Source organism: Perca fluviatilis, chromosome 14 (genome assembly GCF_010015445.1).
Source record: "Perca fluviatilis chromosome 14, GENO_Pfluv_1.0, whole genome shotgun sequence".
NCBI classification, from domain to species: domain Eukaryota; kingdom Metazoa; phylum Chordata; class Actinopteri; order Perciformes; family Percidae; genus Perca; species Perca fluviatilis.
In genome coordinates, this window is record NC_053125.1 from 27006838 (window position 1) to 27024200 (window position 17363).

Consider the following 17363-nt stretch of genomic DNA (forward strand, 5'->3'; position numbering starts at 1 on the left):
GAGAACTATGGTGTGCACAGACTAAAAATGTGATGACTTTGGCGTACCCAAGTATTTTGCTACTGCCTTAGTATTTGAATACCAGTGAATGTGATGTTGACAGTGTTGCTTTTTCTTTACTCCCCATTCTTCACACCAGTATTCTCCACTGTCAATCGCTGGAAAGGCATTATTAATTGTGCAGGGTCCTGTCGATGTCGACCAGGTAGAAGAACATGTTTAATAACTCCCTTTAATCTTCCTCATCACTCTCCATCCACTCAGTCCCTCCAGTCCCTCACACAGCTGACAACTATGGACTCATATTCAAAGTGCTGCTGTCTGTTTGGAACAACCCAGGAAAAAGATGCATCTAAGAGAGAAACACAAAGAATGAGATTATTAAAGCAACATTTTCAATGAAATGTGTCCTCGTTCAACTAAATAATTTGAAATTCCAGTCAACAGCGTCAACATCGCCACAAAGCATTCTATGACTCTTCATATGTTTTTGGAAGTCATCCCTCACATGCAAATCTTGTCTCATAAAGTACAACATTGACAGAATAAATGTTATGTTTGTAAATTAGTTTATTATGGTATGGTTATTTTGATGCATAATGGTTTTAAGGTATTATCACTTGGGATACAGAATATGAGATATTTAAAGCCTATTTGGGATGTTGTTAAAAACTACAGCAAATACACATATTAAAGTTTAATTGATAAACTGCTACTTACCAGCTTTTGAGAATAATTGAAGTTAACTTGTGCGACCAGCAGCAACAACATAGTCATCACTGCAGAGACCAGAGACGTTACTGTATTAGTTGTAATGCTTTAACATATATAACACAAGTATTACTTGTAAATCATCAGTGAGTTAATTCCAAATCTCTAAATTACCTGTGTTTAAATCTGCCATCTTAAATTCTAAATATATCACTGTATTTTCGATCATTCACATCAATTCCCCTAAAGAAACAAACATGTTATTTGACAATGATTGTCTCAATATATTTCTGTGGACATTACACAGTCTCAGTACTCACACGGTCTGATGCAGAGAGATGTAACCTCCATGTTGTCTTGTCTTTGTTGTAGTCCGATGTCAGTCAGTCACACTGAATTATAATATCATGTAAGTCAGACCCTCCTCTTCCTGCCTGGGTCTCTCTTCTGTGGAAAAGAGCAGGTTTGAGGTTTCCTGACAGACCGTTTAAAACAATAAAAATCTCAACAGAAAAATAGTAATTTGAAATTATTTTTGTGCGATGTGCTTACTTTTTAAGCTTCACCACCTACAAACACACACAAAAAAAATCATACTAATAGATACTACCAATAAGCCATAATAATAATAATTACCATCATTATTAGATATTCTCATTTGAATTGGTTTGGTCTATTTGGACACTTTCATGTTTGAGGATACTTTAATTTAAAAAAAAAAAAAACATATTGTATAAAGCTAACATATTTTCTCTCCTCTCATTTATCTTTTCCCCAGCACCTTTACTCTGTACCCGCTTTACACTCTTTTCTCTTTCTTTTATCTCTCTCTCTGTCTCTGTTTCTCTCATGCACACACATTGATCATGATCTAGTCAACTTTTTGACTAAAGGGCGTATATGCTCTACCTCCTGTGAATTTTAATTTTCACACTTATTATTTAAATGGAGATTTAAAAAACGCTCTCTTGGAGCATAAAGTTTAATGAGGACATATTGTCCTGAATAGTATCTCTGTGATATACTGTAGATATAATATGTATGCCTCAGCTCAGACTCCAGCCAAGACCTCCATCTAGTGGAAGGTTTTGTTAACTGCAATGAATGGCAGGACGTGAGAAATACATTTGACTTAATTGCATTAATATGTGGTCAGATGGTCAGCTGACAAACGTAATAGATAATATTTCCACTTATTTTATTTTTCAACCAATTTTTTATTCAAGAATTTGACTCTCTAGCGACCACTGTTTGCTTACTGTGGTTAAACGTTCATCTCTTATCATCTCATGTTTTTTACATGTTACACTTTAGAAAGAGACACAACTCTCTCCAGGTAGGCTAGGGCTATTTTTCTAATGTTATACAGTAGAGTTAATCAAGTCTCACCTGCCCTTTGCAGCAAATCAGCACCATATACATGTTTATTTGAACCAGATAGCCGCTTTGACAAAGACATTGTGTCTACTGACACAACTTCCTTTGTTCCACCCACTGGTTGACTTGTTACTGTAGTATTTTATACAACTACCAACTACAGCAGATAGCAGGTTCAAAGTTCAGTTTTCAACTGTAAAACAGGTCAAGCAGAATCAGAAAAAACTAAAGTATAACACATGGACAGACACACACACACACACATATATATATGTTATCAATATATTGGACCACACCTGACATTTCATATCAGTTAGTATCTCTTATGTGATTTGAAGAATGGCTTGATTTTACTTAATACTTAGTTGATAGTATGCAAACACTGACATTAAATGTGACCGGTAAAGTAAGCTTTGGTTTTTCTCAATTTTATCTAGAAATATGATCTTGTATTCATTTGTAATATTTCTTTATCATTACAATCAATACAAGATCTCAATAAATCATTGAACGTGTTTTAGGCTTAAAGCAAATAGACACACAGATGTAAACATTGTGTAGCATGCAGTCCAAAACCTCTAAAAGCCACACTTCAGTTTATTGGAAAGGAACTATAAAGCCATAACACACGTTATCCATTTTACAGACGGGGTGGGGTGAAAGTACACATGGTTTTATCAGGCTATTTTATTCCAGACTTTGACCATGCAGTGATTCCGACACACGCTTGCCACAGGTAGGAAGTTTTAGATTAAAGACTTATTCTTGGCTTAATTTTTTCATCATGACATTAATGTAATTACAGTATTGCCAGTTTCTAGATTGAAAGTCTACTATTGAAAAATAATGCATGACTACATGAGAATGAAATAAATGATGTATCAAAAAAAGACATGGATCATCTGTTAGCAAGTGGCTAAGGTTTAATCTGGGTCCAATCACAGCAATGTACCTTGTGCTTCCACATAGTTAATCTCCTGAAAATCAATTTGGTCCTAATTTTCCTATTATTATTAAGTACAATGATCAACTTTGTTTTATTGAGTCAATGTTAACATGTTTAATCACAATCTTCAGTTTAAAACCACCATTGTGTTCACTTAAAGTCTGAAACATTTGGCGGATTAAACTGCCTACAGTTATATCAGACTTCTCAGAGTGATTCAGAGTGTTTTGAGAGTATTTTAGATATAATTGGTCTGACATACTTTCCAGTTGACTTATTTTAATTTTCAGAACTGCAGAATGATTCCCATGAAGGACAGACTCCTCTCTAAAACCTCGGCTCAGTGTCTTCAGTGCATTGGTCCTTTCTCCTAATACACTCTGGTGGAGGTAAATTAAACACACCAACATATGGTTATTTGTAAATCATGATTAGTCTTAAGATATATCCAAAACATACCGTAACATAATGATCATTCCAAGGCTAGACAACTACAAAAACACACTATATAATACATTTTACAACCCAGTAAAACACCAATGCACTTAGTAGTTTTACTGCCATAGCCTTAGTTGGTTTGAAATGACCAGAAACTAGTGAAATACGACTAATACAGGAAATAGCCATTGCATGGCTGAGTCATAAAACACAGAGCTTTCAACCTGGGGGAGAGAAGTTCATGTCCTGGGGCAAGTATAAGATTTTTTACCCATGAAGTTTTTTAATCCAAACCACCATCTTTTTTTCTAACCTTAAATAGTTGTTTTGGAGCCTAAAATTAAATCTCTGCCGCAAGACGCTCACTTGTTGTCAGCTTAATTTAACAGTAATGTCCGCTGAAACGACCGGCAGCTCACAGTGCCCCGTACCCGGCTAACAGTCACATTTTGTCGGCTAAATTTAACTGTAGAGACAGCTAAGCTCTCGGTCTCACCTGACCAGCTGGTGGCTACTAATTTTGTAGGATATCTTACGAATGGATGTCCATACATTTTTGTACAATATCATACAAACCTGTCATGGGTATGCATTGAATGATATGTAGGAGTTGGATAATGAACAGATGTTGTTTTTCCTTAGGTCAGTCTCAGGTGATGGGTACATCTCAGCCAATAGTGGCAAAGGTTGGTGATGACATAACTTTGCCATGCCACCTGGAAACTGCTGTGGATGCTACTGACCTGACTGTGGAGTGGGTAAAGACATGATCTAGGAGCCCAGATTTGTCTTTTTGAGACGAGACGGCGTGGAGCTTCAGCTTGAGGAACATCCATTGTACATGGGGAGAACATCCCTGTCCACCAACAAACTAAAGTGTGGAGACACTTCACTTAAACTCTCCAAAGTAAAACTCTCTGATATAGGAACCTACAAATGCCTTGTTCCAAAAACTGGTACAGAGTCTGTTGTCGCGCTTACTGTAGGTAAGTTGGCATGAATCCATTGTGCACTTAATGTGGTCGCTTTGCACAAAAGCGGTAGTGTTATTGCCGCCGTATTCCTGAGTTAGCGTTACTGGGGGGTCATAGAGAATATGAATACAGATACAGAAAATCATTCATTAACAATAAGAGAATATGTTACAGATGCATCGTTGCCTTTCACGTGTCGCATACAGTAACTCAGCCTGGATGTATCCTTAGCTAAACTGGGTATCACTGTCAATGTGTTACGAGCCAAAGCATTAAGAATTTGCTGTAGCAAACAATGTATATAATAACTTAGATTAATATAGCGCATTTCATGAAACCCATGGACGCTTTACACAAGTACAGGGGGAAGAGTGAAAAGAAAATTGCAGGCCAACACAAACACTAACTGAAAATAAATAAAAACCGGGCGCTAAATGGAAGAGGGACGTAATTTAATCCAGGCTGCTAGCGTACAACCACATTGCGTATTGTAAAGTTATTTTATGAATGAAAGAAACATAGTACGTACCTGAAGGTCAATTTGTGAATGTTTTTGGATCATTGACAATCCCATAAGTGTCTCCATTTGTTAAAATCCCGACCAACTGTGATTCATGTTATCGCCCGTTGTCTGTCACTTTCCCTTTTAGCTATTAGTTGTTCTTAGATTAATTTCCTTCTTTTCTGTGATGGTCCTGTCCCAGTTTCAGCTATAACTACACGAGATAACTTCTAACATACAATTTAAATACAATTAGGCCTAAATAAAGACATCTCCTGCTACCTTTTACCTGGCTGGATACAATAACACAGGCTTTTGTGGTGTTACCCTGAAATCTGTGACCCGTCAGAATGTGTGCTCTGTAGCGCCGTCTACCTGCCAACATTTTTTTGTGTGATTTCTTGGGAAAAATCGGACAGGGAAAATGCATTGATAAAATCAAAAAGCGTCCTTTTTACTGTTAGTCTTGTTGGCTGTTACAGGTCACTTATGATCATCAGATGAAAGATGACAGTTTCAGCAACATTTAAAAGTTACATATAGCAACTTTACAAATCTAATATCATTCTGGAATGTAAAGCCTAAATGCATTAGTCATAAGTGACAGTCATAACAGTCAGGGAAACATTAGGCATTACTAATCAGCTGTGACAACTTTATATACAAACTATTTCTACTTTTTTAGGTTCTGTCTCCTCACCTGACATGAAGATATCCAAAGTCACCAATGGAGCGGTTCTACAGTGTTCGTCTGAAGGCTGGTATCCAGAGCCTGAGGTGTTGTGGCTGGACGGTGAGGGAAACCTCCTCTCTGCTGGACCTCCAGAGACAGTCAGAGGTCCTGATGATCTCTATACTGTCAGCAGCAGAGTGACTGTGGAGAAGAGACCCAGCAACAGCTTCACCTGCAGAGTCCAGCAGAAGGACACCAACCAGACCAGAGAGACAACTATCCATCTTCCAGGTAGAAAAACACATTGATGCTATTACTTTGTCAGAGACAGTATTGTTGTATTTACACATCTATTGTGTCAATTTTAGATGATTTCTTCATGGACCAGTGTAATTCTGCTGTTCGCATCACCATCTGCTTGGCAGCCTGCTTCATGTCTGTCATGGCAGTCTTTGTTTTGTGGAAATGTGGACAACACCAAATCAGTAAGTTAAAACTTCATTCTTCTTTTTTACAAATCTGAAGTTACTCTCACATTTCGTTGATGGCTATTTTTACATTAATTAAATTTAGAGTGAACAGATAAGAAGGGCTGAGAACCACCCGCCGGGATCTTAGCCATAGCGTCATCCATTGCAATCATGGAACATCCAACTTGTTGGCTGTTATCCCACTCATACCATACTCTAAAGTTTTTCCATACTTTTCCGCCAATCAGAGTCTAGAAATATAACTGGTCATGGTGTAATGATCAATAGAAAATGTATACATTAATTAAGAAAAACATGTAATTTGACTAGATGTTCCACCAAATGTTTGTATCACATTTGGGAATTAAATGCTAGATAATTCTGCAAGCGAGGTTTAAACATCAAACTAAACACCCATCTCTTCTGTTCACATAGAAACCACAAACAGCAGCACAGAACGTCAGTATCTGATGGAGGGAGATAAAATGATTCAGTTGGACATGAAAGAGGAAAAACTTGATGAGGAATTACAGAAGAATGAGGGCGATTTGAAACATGTACAACAGGTGATTACAATATTGACAAATCAGAAGAAAGAGTTGGAGAACCAGAGAGAGAAACTCAACTCACTACTGGATGAGGACAATAAACAGATAGAGGAGAACAACAAGAAGCTGAAGAAGATCCCCAAAACAGACACAGGTAAAAAAATGGAAAAGCGTGTAAAGACCAGAAAGGATCTGGACAGGAGAAAGACAGAACATGATGAACTGTTATGGAACACAGGAAAGTTACAGGAGACAGCAGAGCAGATGATTACTATAATGACAGAAAGGAAAGAGAAACTAGAGAGAGATAAGGAGAAAATAAATGAACACCTGAAAGAGATGGAGAGACAGAGAGAAGAGACCAAACTTCAGTTAGAGCAGCAAGAGAGAGAAGAGGAAAAAATAATCCATCCTCCAATGATGATACATGAAAAATGATGTATTCATATTAGATCCACAGTGTTGTCATCTACTGGATCATTCCAAAACCAGATGTGACCACAGTGAACTTTGGTCAGTCTATTCTTTGCTCACTTCCTCCAGTTCAAGACAACAAAGAACCAGTCATATTTGACATCATGAAAACGAACAAAGGAGGTTGCTGCATTAACTTGAATTTCAGTTCAAGTGTCTTTGTTTCATAGAAATTATTTTTTGATTATCATTGTCTTGCATAATGTTGCGTTTGTCTTTTAATAGATTGTACTATAATATTCTTCTGCTGTATTTGCGGTTATTAAATAATCCTGAAAATGTATAATAGATTATATCAGCACCAGCAATTATTTTATTAATGATTTCATTGTAAATACATATTTATAGTAGGCATATTTTTATTTAATTTCACCCAGATTTGATCTTTTGTCCCAATTTATTGATTGTTCTGTTGTGTTTACTTCAGGTTAGACAGTAACAGTCATCTCACAATCAGCCCAACAGCAGTTTCTCCTAACACTCCTAAAGCCCAAGTTTTTTTTTCTTGCAGTCACTGATGTTTTATAGCTGGGAAACACAGATGTGTTTTTGATAACAACTGTACATGACCCCTTTCTTAAAAGAAATAAATGAACATTTTCTAGTCCATTTAATGAAGACCGTCACATTTGTTGTGTTGCTCAAAGCTGTACTGAAATGTTATTGCAGATAAAACTGCAACAACCAGAAGACACGTCCACAGTGATTTGGTCTTTTATCTGAAGTAATACAAAGTTAAAAAACATCAAAATTAGATGGATGACATTGCAGGAGTAGATGAATTAATACTGCAGCAAAGATGTTTCTTAATTGTAATTCATGTACTCACACAAGATGGATAAAAGTATCTGATGTTTACAATTGCTTATGCTCCCTGCTAAAGTACCTTATTGGAGTGATGCCAAACACTGCAAGGCATGATCATTTATTTACTACTTTACAGGTATCAAGCTTTTATAAATACAGTTACTATTTTAATGAAAGTTTATCAAAACTAAACTAAAATAAAGAAATGATTGCCTCTTGAATGTAAAATTAAAGGGGTAAAAGAGTGGGATCTAAGGTTGCTTAGGTTAGATTCACTAAAGCTGAGCTCTTGGATCTATGTACTGAATTGGGTCGAGTAGAGATGGCAACACGCTGGAACCGGCTGTTTCCAGAGGGAAATGTCAGACAGTTAAGTGTTTTTTATAAATAATCTTGGACCTTATCACTAAGGCTTGTTTGGATATAATATATAGTTCTGTTAAATCTTATTATATAGGTCTAGTATATCGAAGTTGTCCCCAAGTGCCGTAATGCCTGCCGATTTGAAAGGTATTATTAATATAGGTAGTCTATACACCAGGTCTACCTACACTGTGCGAGAAAAGGCCAAAATTATAATTCAATTTGCAGCAATTTCCGAGCATCTGAGAAGTTTTTTGCTTTTTCCCCGCCAGTCGTCATGATTCAGCATAAAGAACAACTGCCAAGCCATTAACATGCTGGTCAGCATTCATGAGGTGCTGTGCATTGACTATTTGGTGATAAGAGGCGGATTCACGTACGCACACTTGTAGGTAATCTTTGATTTATAAAGGGAACATTGCTAATAGATGTGCGTACGCACGGTTTTATATATCAGATCTTTTTTTTTTTTTGCCGTACGCCATTTTTGTTTTTTGGGTGTACGTACACTTTCAGTAAGGATCCTATGCACAGTTTTATAAATGAGACCCCTGCTGTTTACCCCAGAATCCATTTCTCTTGTTTTCAGATGAAGAAATTATATACAAAAATGTATAAACACAATCGATTTTCATGTAACATTATTTTGTAACTCTCTCTTCTCTCATCCTCCCTCAATTTCCCTCCTGCAGAACCAAAAACTGGGAGAACTAAACAAAAGACTAAACAAAAAGGCAGGGGATGCAGTAACACAGCAGATGGTTTAACAGAAGCCAATGTGAATATTCAGACTGATTCAATTCTGTCCTTATACTTCCCAATATACAAGACAGTTTGCCCTTTGCACTGCTGTTTGTTGTTTTTACAAAGGCTCCTGAACGCCTCTTCTACAGACATACAGGTTCTCATGTGGTTTGTGTCTGAGAAGCTCAAATTATCAGCAGCATCTGTACAGTCTAAAATAAACAGACCAACACATACTGAGAAAACTGACAGCTCGCCTTTTAAAATAATCCCGGTCATCACAACCTCTGTGGTTTGTAACCTTTTCTGTGTGAGAAAGTCTCTGCAAATATATAATAACATACGAAAAAAATGACTATGAAATAGGTCATTTTTGGAACTGTGAACTTAGTTCAAAATTTTTAAGTATGAACTATGAACTGAACTAGTTAATTTTAAAATTTGTGAACTGAACTTTGAACTAGTTCATGTAGAAAATGAACTTTCCCAACACTGGTCATAGAGAATATGAATATTTTGCTCAGACAGAAAATCATTCATTTAAAATAAGACAATATGTTACAGATGCATCGTTGCATTTCACGTGTTGCCTTTTACCTGGCTGGATACAATAACACAGGCTTTTCGGGTGTTACCCTGAAATCTGTGACCCGTCAGAATGTGTGCTCTGCAGCCGTCGTCTACCTGCCGGAAATGTTTTTGTGTGACTTCGGAAAAAACGAAAAGGGTCCTTTTCACTGTTAGTCTTGTTTGCTGTTAGAGGTCATTTATGATCATCGGATAAAAACTTACAGTTTCAGAAACATTTAAAAGTCACATATAGCCACTTTAAAAGTCTAAAATCATCCTGAAATGTATAGCTGACCGTAAAATGAATAAAATGAATAAAATGACAGCCATAACAGTCAGATACTAAATATGAAAAACAAATGTAAGCACATTTGGGCTACTTTTCTTATCTACCTAAAGAGGAATGAGGACAAGAACAGGAAATGGGTAATCTTGATGTTTTTAAGCTCTCCCACATTAGTTGGCAGACCTGCTGGATCAGTAAACACACACTGGCCCTTATTTATCAACCTAACGTAGAAACCAGCGCAGATAAGAGCGCAGAAATGTCTTACGACAGGCTTCACGTGTGATTCATGAAACTTTCGTATCACACCAATCAGAGCGTAAGAATGGTCGTACATTGATAAATGCAGCGGCTGGAAACGATCGTAATTTAAATATCACGCACCAATATATTCTCGGTTTTGAGGCCTCGCCCCTACAATTTACGACATGGCGAGACGTAATCCGGCTGAGAAGCAGCACTTTTCAGAGGTGGAGATTGAAACCCTGATATCGCAGGTTCATTTGCACTAACGTGTGTACTAGCCTATTTGGCAGCCTGAAAACTGGTATTAAAGGCTGGAGAAAGAATGCCGGATGAAAAGAGATCACTGATGCGGTCAACAGTGTCGCCGTGGTAAATCGGACTCCAGCTGAAGTTTAGCCTATTTAATTTATACATCCTTGACACATTTTCTATAGTCCTAATAGTAATACAGTGCCTTGCGAAAGTATTCGGCCCCCTTGAACGTTTCGACCTTTTGCCACATTTCAGGCCTCAAACATAAAGATATAAAACTGTAATTTTTTGTGAAGAATCAACAACAAGTGGGTCCCAATTATGAAGTGGAACGAAATTCATTGGCTATTTCAAACTTTTTTAACAAATAAAAAACTGAAAAAATGGGCGTGCAAAATTATTCAGCCCCTTTACTTTAAGTGCAGCAAACTCTCTCCAGAAGTTCAGTGAGGATCTCTGAATGATCCAATGTTGACCTAAATGACTAATGATGATAAATAGAATCCAGCTGTGTGTAATCAAGTCTCCGTATAAATGCACCTGCTCTGTGATAGTCTCAGAGGTCCGTGTAAAGCGCAGAGAGCATCATGAAGATCAAGGAACACACCAGGCAGGTCCGAGATACTGTTGTGGAGAAGTTTAATGCCGGATTTGGATACAAAAAGATTTCCCAAGCTTTAAACATCCCAAGGAGCACTGTGCAAGCGATAATATTGAAATGGAAGGAGTATCAGACCACTACAAATTCCACGGAAGACCCGGCCGTCCCTCTAAACTTTCAGCTCATACAATGAGAAGACTGATCAGAGATGCAGCCAAGAGGCCCATGATCACTCTGGATGAACTGCAGAGATCTACAGCTGAGGTGGGAGACTCTGTCCATAGGACAACAATCAGTCGTATACTGCACAAATCTGGCCTTTATGGAAGAGTGGCAAGAAGAAAGCCATTTCTTAAAGATATCCATAAAAGTGTCGTTTAAAGTTTGCCAAAAGCCACCTGGGAGACACACCAAACATGTGGAAGAAGGTGCTGTGGTCAGATGAAACCAAAATCAAACTTTTTGGCAACAATGCAAAACGTTATGTTTGGCGTAAAAGCAACACAGCTCATCACCCTGAACACACCATCCCCACTGTCAAACATGGTGGTGGCAGCATCATGGTTTGGGCCTGCTTTTCTTCAGCAGGGACAGGGAAGATGGTTAAAATTGATGGGAAGATGGATGGAGCCAAATACAGGACCATTGTGGAAGAAAACCTGATGGAGTCTGCAAAAGACCTGAGACTGGGACGGAGATTTGTCTTCCAACAAGACAATGATCCAAAACATAAAGCAAAATCTACAATGGAATGGTTCACAAATAAACATATCCAGGTGTTAGAATGGCCAAGTCAAAGTCCAGACCTGAATCCAATCGAGAATCTGTGGAAAGAACTGAAAACTGCTGTTCACAAACGCTCTCCATCCAACCTCACTGAGCTCGAGCTGTTTTGCAGGAGGAATGGGCAAAAATGTCAGTCTCCGATGTGCAAAACTGATAGAGACATACCCCAAGCGACTTACAGCTGTAATCGCAGCAAAAGGTGGCGCACAAAGTATTAACTGAAGGGGGCTGAATAATTTTGCACGCCCAATATTTCAGTTTTTTATTTGTTTAAAAGGTTTGAAATATCCAATAAATTCCGTTCCACTTCATGATTGTGTCCCACTTGTTGTTGATTCTTCACAAAAAATTACAGTTTTATATCTTTATGTTTGAGGCCTGAAATGTGGCAAAAGGTCGAAAAGTTCAAGGGGGCCGAATACTTTCGCAAGGCACTGTATAAAGGCTTCTATTGTAATCTCTTAGGCCTACATGGTGTACCTATATTTAAATAAACACACAGTAGTTTTTTATCATGAGTCTGAACGAGGCAACAGCTGAGGGAGAGTGGGTCCTCCCCCGCTGGACCACCACCTCGACCCTGTCTCCTGACAGCAGAGGGGCTGGGAAAACAAGCCGAAATAACTCGGTCAATGCCAGAAATAAATCGTTCACGACAGAGAAATGAAAACTTGAATAATAAATACAAATGTTGCGCATCGTCATGTTTCCTATATTGAATATCATTGCCAAACATTACACTATAGGCTACCTTTTAAAAGCGAGGAATAATGATATCCTGTCTCCTTGGTATCCCCCCCAGTTGGGGCTGTGCAGGACACTGCTCTCTGGGCATCGGGTCATCTGGCTCCATCACTACATTTATGGCACCCTGTTTTCCTGCGAGATGTTGCGCAGAACACCACAGGCTAAAACAATGTTGCAGACTTTTTCTGCCGTGTATAGGGTTCCCCCCCCCGCTGATGCGAGCCATCTGCCCTTAAACAATGCGATGGAGCGCTCCACCGTGGCACGTGCACGTACGTGTGCACTGTTGTAACGGCGCATAGAGGTCTTCTAAAAGAGCCAGATCTGCCATTGCTGATAAGTGATCAACTGATGACTTCTCCTTCTCCTGTTAAACTGAGTATATGCTGCAACGCAAAGGCCACTGCTGCATACATGAGTTCAGACCAGACGTGAGATTTTATCGCAGCCTACGCTCATGTTCAAATTGATAAATGCCGAGCTTTGCGTAGGAATGGATACGCCCGTCCTCGCGCCTGTTTTTAAGGTTATACGACGTTTCATAAATAGAGGGCCACTAAATCTAATGCTGTCAGACATTTTGGTACTGTTCATGGGCTGACCAGAAGGGATGGACTAAAACAGAGGTACGTGGGCCAAACACATGGGCACTTGGAATGACCATGGGATGGCATTTAGGCCAGCCAGGAGACATTTGAGCTGAGCAGAATGGCATTTAGGTGCACAAAGGCAACCAAAGATGACCAGAAGGACATTTTGATTGATAAAGCAATCTTTTTGTCAGTTCAATTACCAGTACTGGTAATTGAACTGACAAAAAGATTGCTTGGGATGACTAAAGGCACAGTTGAGACACGCAACATGATAAAAAAGGCATGTTGGACCACCAGAAGGGCATTTTGGCTCACCAAAGAGTTAAGGCGTCATTGAAGAGGACTTGGGCTGTTACTTTAGGGAAAAATTAGGCATTACTAATCAGGAACGGATTATCCATAAGGACACTTGGGCCAGTGCCCAGGGGCACAAACCATTCACAACCATTGGGGGGGGGGCACCACATGACACAAGCTTTAACAATACTTTCCGTAAATTGTTATATTATTCACTTAAAATTGTTGAAAGACCATACATTACTCGTTTATGAACACTAATTTCACAATAATAATAATAAATTATAAATAAATCAATATTAAATGACCTGTAAAATGAATGTAAAATATTAACTGTTATAAAAAAATGATAAGTGGTTGGCTTTCTTGATTCAATGTAAATGGCAAGCAAAAAAAAAAAATTTTCACACAACCCCCCCCACACCTCTGGGTGAAACTTGATTGCACCCTACCCTTCTCTCTTTGATCTAATATTGATAGTCTTTTGTCCATATCTTATTCATTTTATGTCATGTTATTGTCGTTAGCTGTGATGCTAAAGCAGTTTTAGCTTTCCCATGATGCTTTTGAAAGTTTTTGAACAATCAGGGGAGTTGCTTTCATGGTCCATGAAATAAGTTTGGAAAAATACACATTTGAACGACCCACAATGCTGCAATATATATAGTATTGATTTTGGCTTTTTGAATTGATAGACATTTTTAATTGAGACATTTGAATATAGTGCTCACTGCTCATATGCCTACATGTATGTAGTTGGACAAGTTAGTAAATTACATTTGAGAAATCCCGTTGATTATGTCTGATATTTTTGCAAGGAGGACAGCAGTCAAAGTAAAGGAGACGGCGTGGTGGACGGAGGGGGCTTTGAGGTATAGTGCCCAGGGGCACCACATTGTCTTAATACTGGCCTGCTACTAATCAGCTGTGGCAACTTTATATTCAAATTATTTCTACTTTTTTAGGTTCTGTCTCCTCACCTGACATAAAAATATCCAAAGCCAGCAATGGAGTGGTTCTACAGTGTGAGTCTAAAGGCTGGTATCCAGAGCCTGAGCTGTTGTGGCTGGACAGTGAGGGAAACCTCCTCTCTGCTGGACCTCCAGAGACAGTCAGAGGTCCTGATGATCTCTATACTGTCAGCAGCAGAGTGACTGTGGAGAAGAGACACAGCAACAGCTTCACCTGCAGAGTCCAGCATAAGGACACCAACCAGACCAGAGAGACAACTATCCATCTTCCAGGTAGAAAAACACATTGATGCTATTACTTTGTCAGAGACAGTACTGTTCTATTTACACATCTATTGTGTTCATTTTAGATGATTTCTTCATGGATCAGTCTAATTCTGCTGTTCGCATCACCATCTGCTTGGCAGCCTGCTTCATGTCTGTCATGGCAGTCTTTGTTTTGTGGAAATGTGGACCACACCAAATCAGTAAGTTAAAACTTAATTTCTCTTCTTTACAAATCTGAAGTTACTCTCACATTTCTTTGATGGCTATTTTTACATTAATTACATTTAGAGTGAACGGATAAGAAGGGTTGAGAACCACCAGACAGGATCTTAGCCATAGCGTCATCCATTGCATCATGGAACATCCAACTTGTTGGCTATTATCCCACTCATACCATACTCATTTGAAATTAATAAGAGTCTAGAAGTATAACTGGTCACTGTATTATGATCAATAGAAAATATATACATTAATTAAGTAATATTTCGGTTTAAAAAAAACATGTGATTTGACTAGAATTTCCACCAAATGTTTGTGTCACATTTGGGAATTAAATGCTAGATAATTCTGCAAGAGGTTTAAACGTCAAACTAAACACCCATCGCTTCTGTTCACATAGAAAACACAAACGGTAGCACAGAACGTCAGCATCTGGTGGAGGAAGATAAAACAATTCAGTTGGACATGAAAGAGGAAAAACTTCATGAGGAGTTACAGAAGATAGAGGGCGATTTGAAACATGTACAACAGGTGATTCCAACATTGACGAACCAGAAGAAAGATCTGGAGAACCAGAGAAAGAAACTCAACTCACTACTGGATGAGGACAATAAACAGATAGAGAAGAACAACAAGAAGCTGAAGGAGATCCCCAAATTTGACACAGATAAAAAAATGGAAAAGCGTGTAAAGACCAGAAAGGATCTGGACAGGAGAAAGACAGAACATGATGAACTGTTATGGAACACAGGAAAGTTACAGGAGACAGCAGAGAAGATGATTACTATAATGAAAGAAAGGAAAGAGAAACTAGAGAGAGATAAAAAGAAAATAAATGAACACCTGAAAGAGATGGAGAGACAGAGAGAAGAGACCAAACTTCAGTTAGAGCAGCAAGAGAGAGAAGAGGAAAAAAATAATCCATCCTCTAATGATGATAAATGAAAAATGATGTATTCATATCAGATCCATAGTGTTGTCAATATACCGGATCATTCCAAACCAGATGTGACAACAGTGAACTTTGGTCACTCTATTCTTTGCTCACTTCCTCCAGGTCAAGTCACTAAAGAACCAGTCCCATGTGACATCACGAAAATAAACAAAGCAGGTTGCTGCATTAACTTGAATTTCACTTCAAGTGTCTTTGTTTTATAGAAATATTTTTTTCTCATCATTGTCTTGCATAATGTTGCATTTTTTAATAGATTGTACTATAATATTCTTTTGCTGTATTTGCTGTAAAATTCATGTTATGTTGTACTTTACTGACGTAAATAATACTTTGTAGAGAATGTGTTATTAAATAATTCTGTAAATGTATCATAAGATTATATCACCATCACCAATTATTTTATTAATGGTTAAAGTTAAAATACACATTTATATTAGGCACATTTTTATTTAATTTCACCCAGATTTTATCTTTTGTCCCAATTTATTGATTGTGCTGTTTCGTTTACTTCAGGTTAGACAGTAACAGTCATCTCACAATCAGCCAAACAGCAGTCTCTCCTAACACTCCTAAAACCAGAACGTTATTTTTCTTGCAGTCATTGATGTTTTATAGCTGAGAAATACAGATGTGCTTTTGATAACAACTGTACATGACCCCTTTCTTAAAGAAATAAAGGAACATTTTCTAGTCCATCCAATGAAGGTTGTCACATTTGTTTGTGTTGCTCAAAGTTGTACAGAAATGTTATTGCAGATAAAACTCTTAAAAGGAATATTTCACCGCTGGAAAGCTGAATATATCTTTAAATTGGGTCACCTATGTAGTAGAAATGTGAAAACAAAAATTGAAATTGGTGCCTTCTAGGCCGAGAAAAGCCAGAAAATGTGTTTTGGTCTTATATGGATGAAAAACACCAAATCCCAGAATGCACCTGCTTCGTTGCTTTGAGTCCACTCCGAAGCCACGCCTACCGCTTGACAGACAGACAGAGGCATTCAACTCAACTCAAGCGTGTTTTATTGTCATTTCAACCATATACACAAAACAACATTTCATCATGACTCAAGTGGTGCTAGCAGGCCTGGTAGCTGGACAGTCCGGTACACTATTCAGGCATGTTTCCACAAAACATGTAGCTAAACACAGCCGTGAATTAGCGTGGAATGTCGAATGGTCGGCATTTAACAGTCACAAGCTCCACCAGCAGATAGCAGTAGCTAGTTGGATTTTATTTCTACACCAGTCCGTTTAACACAGCCCACCTCCACGGGCCGGTGAGAGCAGCCTGGTAGCTGGATAATCCCGGTGCCGGTACACTGTGGTTCAGGTATGTTTCCACAAAAACAAAAACAGCAGTCTCTGAACTCACGTTGGGAGTTTCGTTGAAGGAAGATGTAATCCAGATTGTTGTTTAATGAGCAGACACTTGCTTAAAGGAACACGGCGACTTATTGGGAATTTAGCTTATTCACCATAACCCCCAGAGTTAGACAAGTCCATACATACCCTTCTCATCTCTGTGCATGCTGTAACACTGTCTGAC

General features: G+C 38.3%; 1 protein-coding gene across 1 annotated transcript; it reads left to right on the forward strand.

The window, feature by feature from the left end:
- The first annotated feature begins 4257 nt into the window (after nt 1-4257).
- LOC120573650 (butyrophilin subfamily 1 member A1-like) lies at nt 4258-16466 on the forward strand. The gene is made up of 4 exons (XM_039823536.1): nt 4258-4458; nt 5634-5912; nt 14727-14843; nt 15263-16466. The coding sequence occupies exons 1-4, from the start codon at nt 4314-4316 to the stop codon at nt 15805-15807; spliced, it is 1086 nt and encodes a 361-aa protein (XP_039679470.1). The 5' UTR covers nt 4258-4313; the 3' UTR covers nt 15808-16466.
- Nucleotides 16467-17363: the final 897 nt, after the last annotated feature.

Excerpts from the sequence above, each read along its gene's own strand:
- LOC120573650 (XM_039823536.1), top strand. The coding sequence starts at position 4,314 with ATGGGGAGAACATCCCTGTCCACCAACAAACTAAAGTGTGGAGACACT. Across the intron at positions 4,459-5,633 it reads TGTTGTCGCGCTTACTGTAG|GTTCTGTCTCCTCACCTGAC; the intron begins GTAAGTTGGCAT and ends CTACTTTTTTAG. Across the intron at positions 5,913-14,726 it reads GACAACTATCCATCTTCCAG|ATGATTTCTTCATGGATCAG; the intron begins GTAGAAAAACAC and ends TGTTCATTTTAG.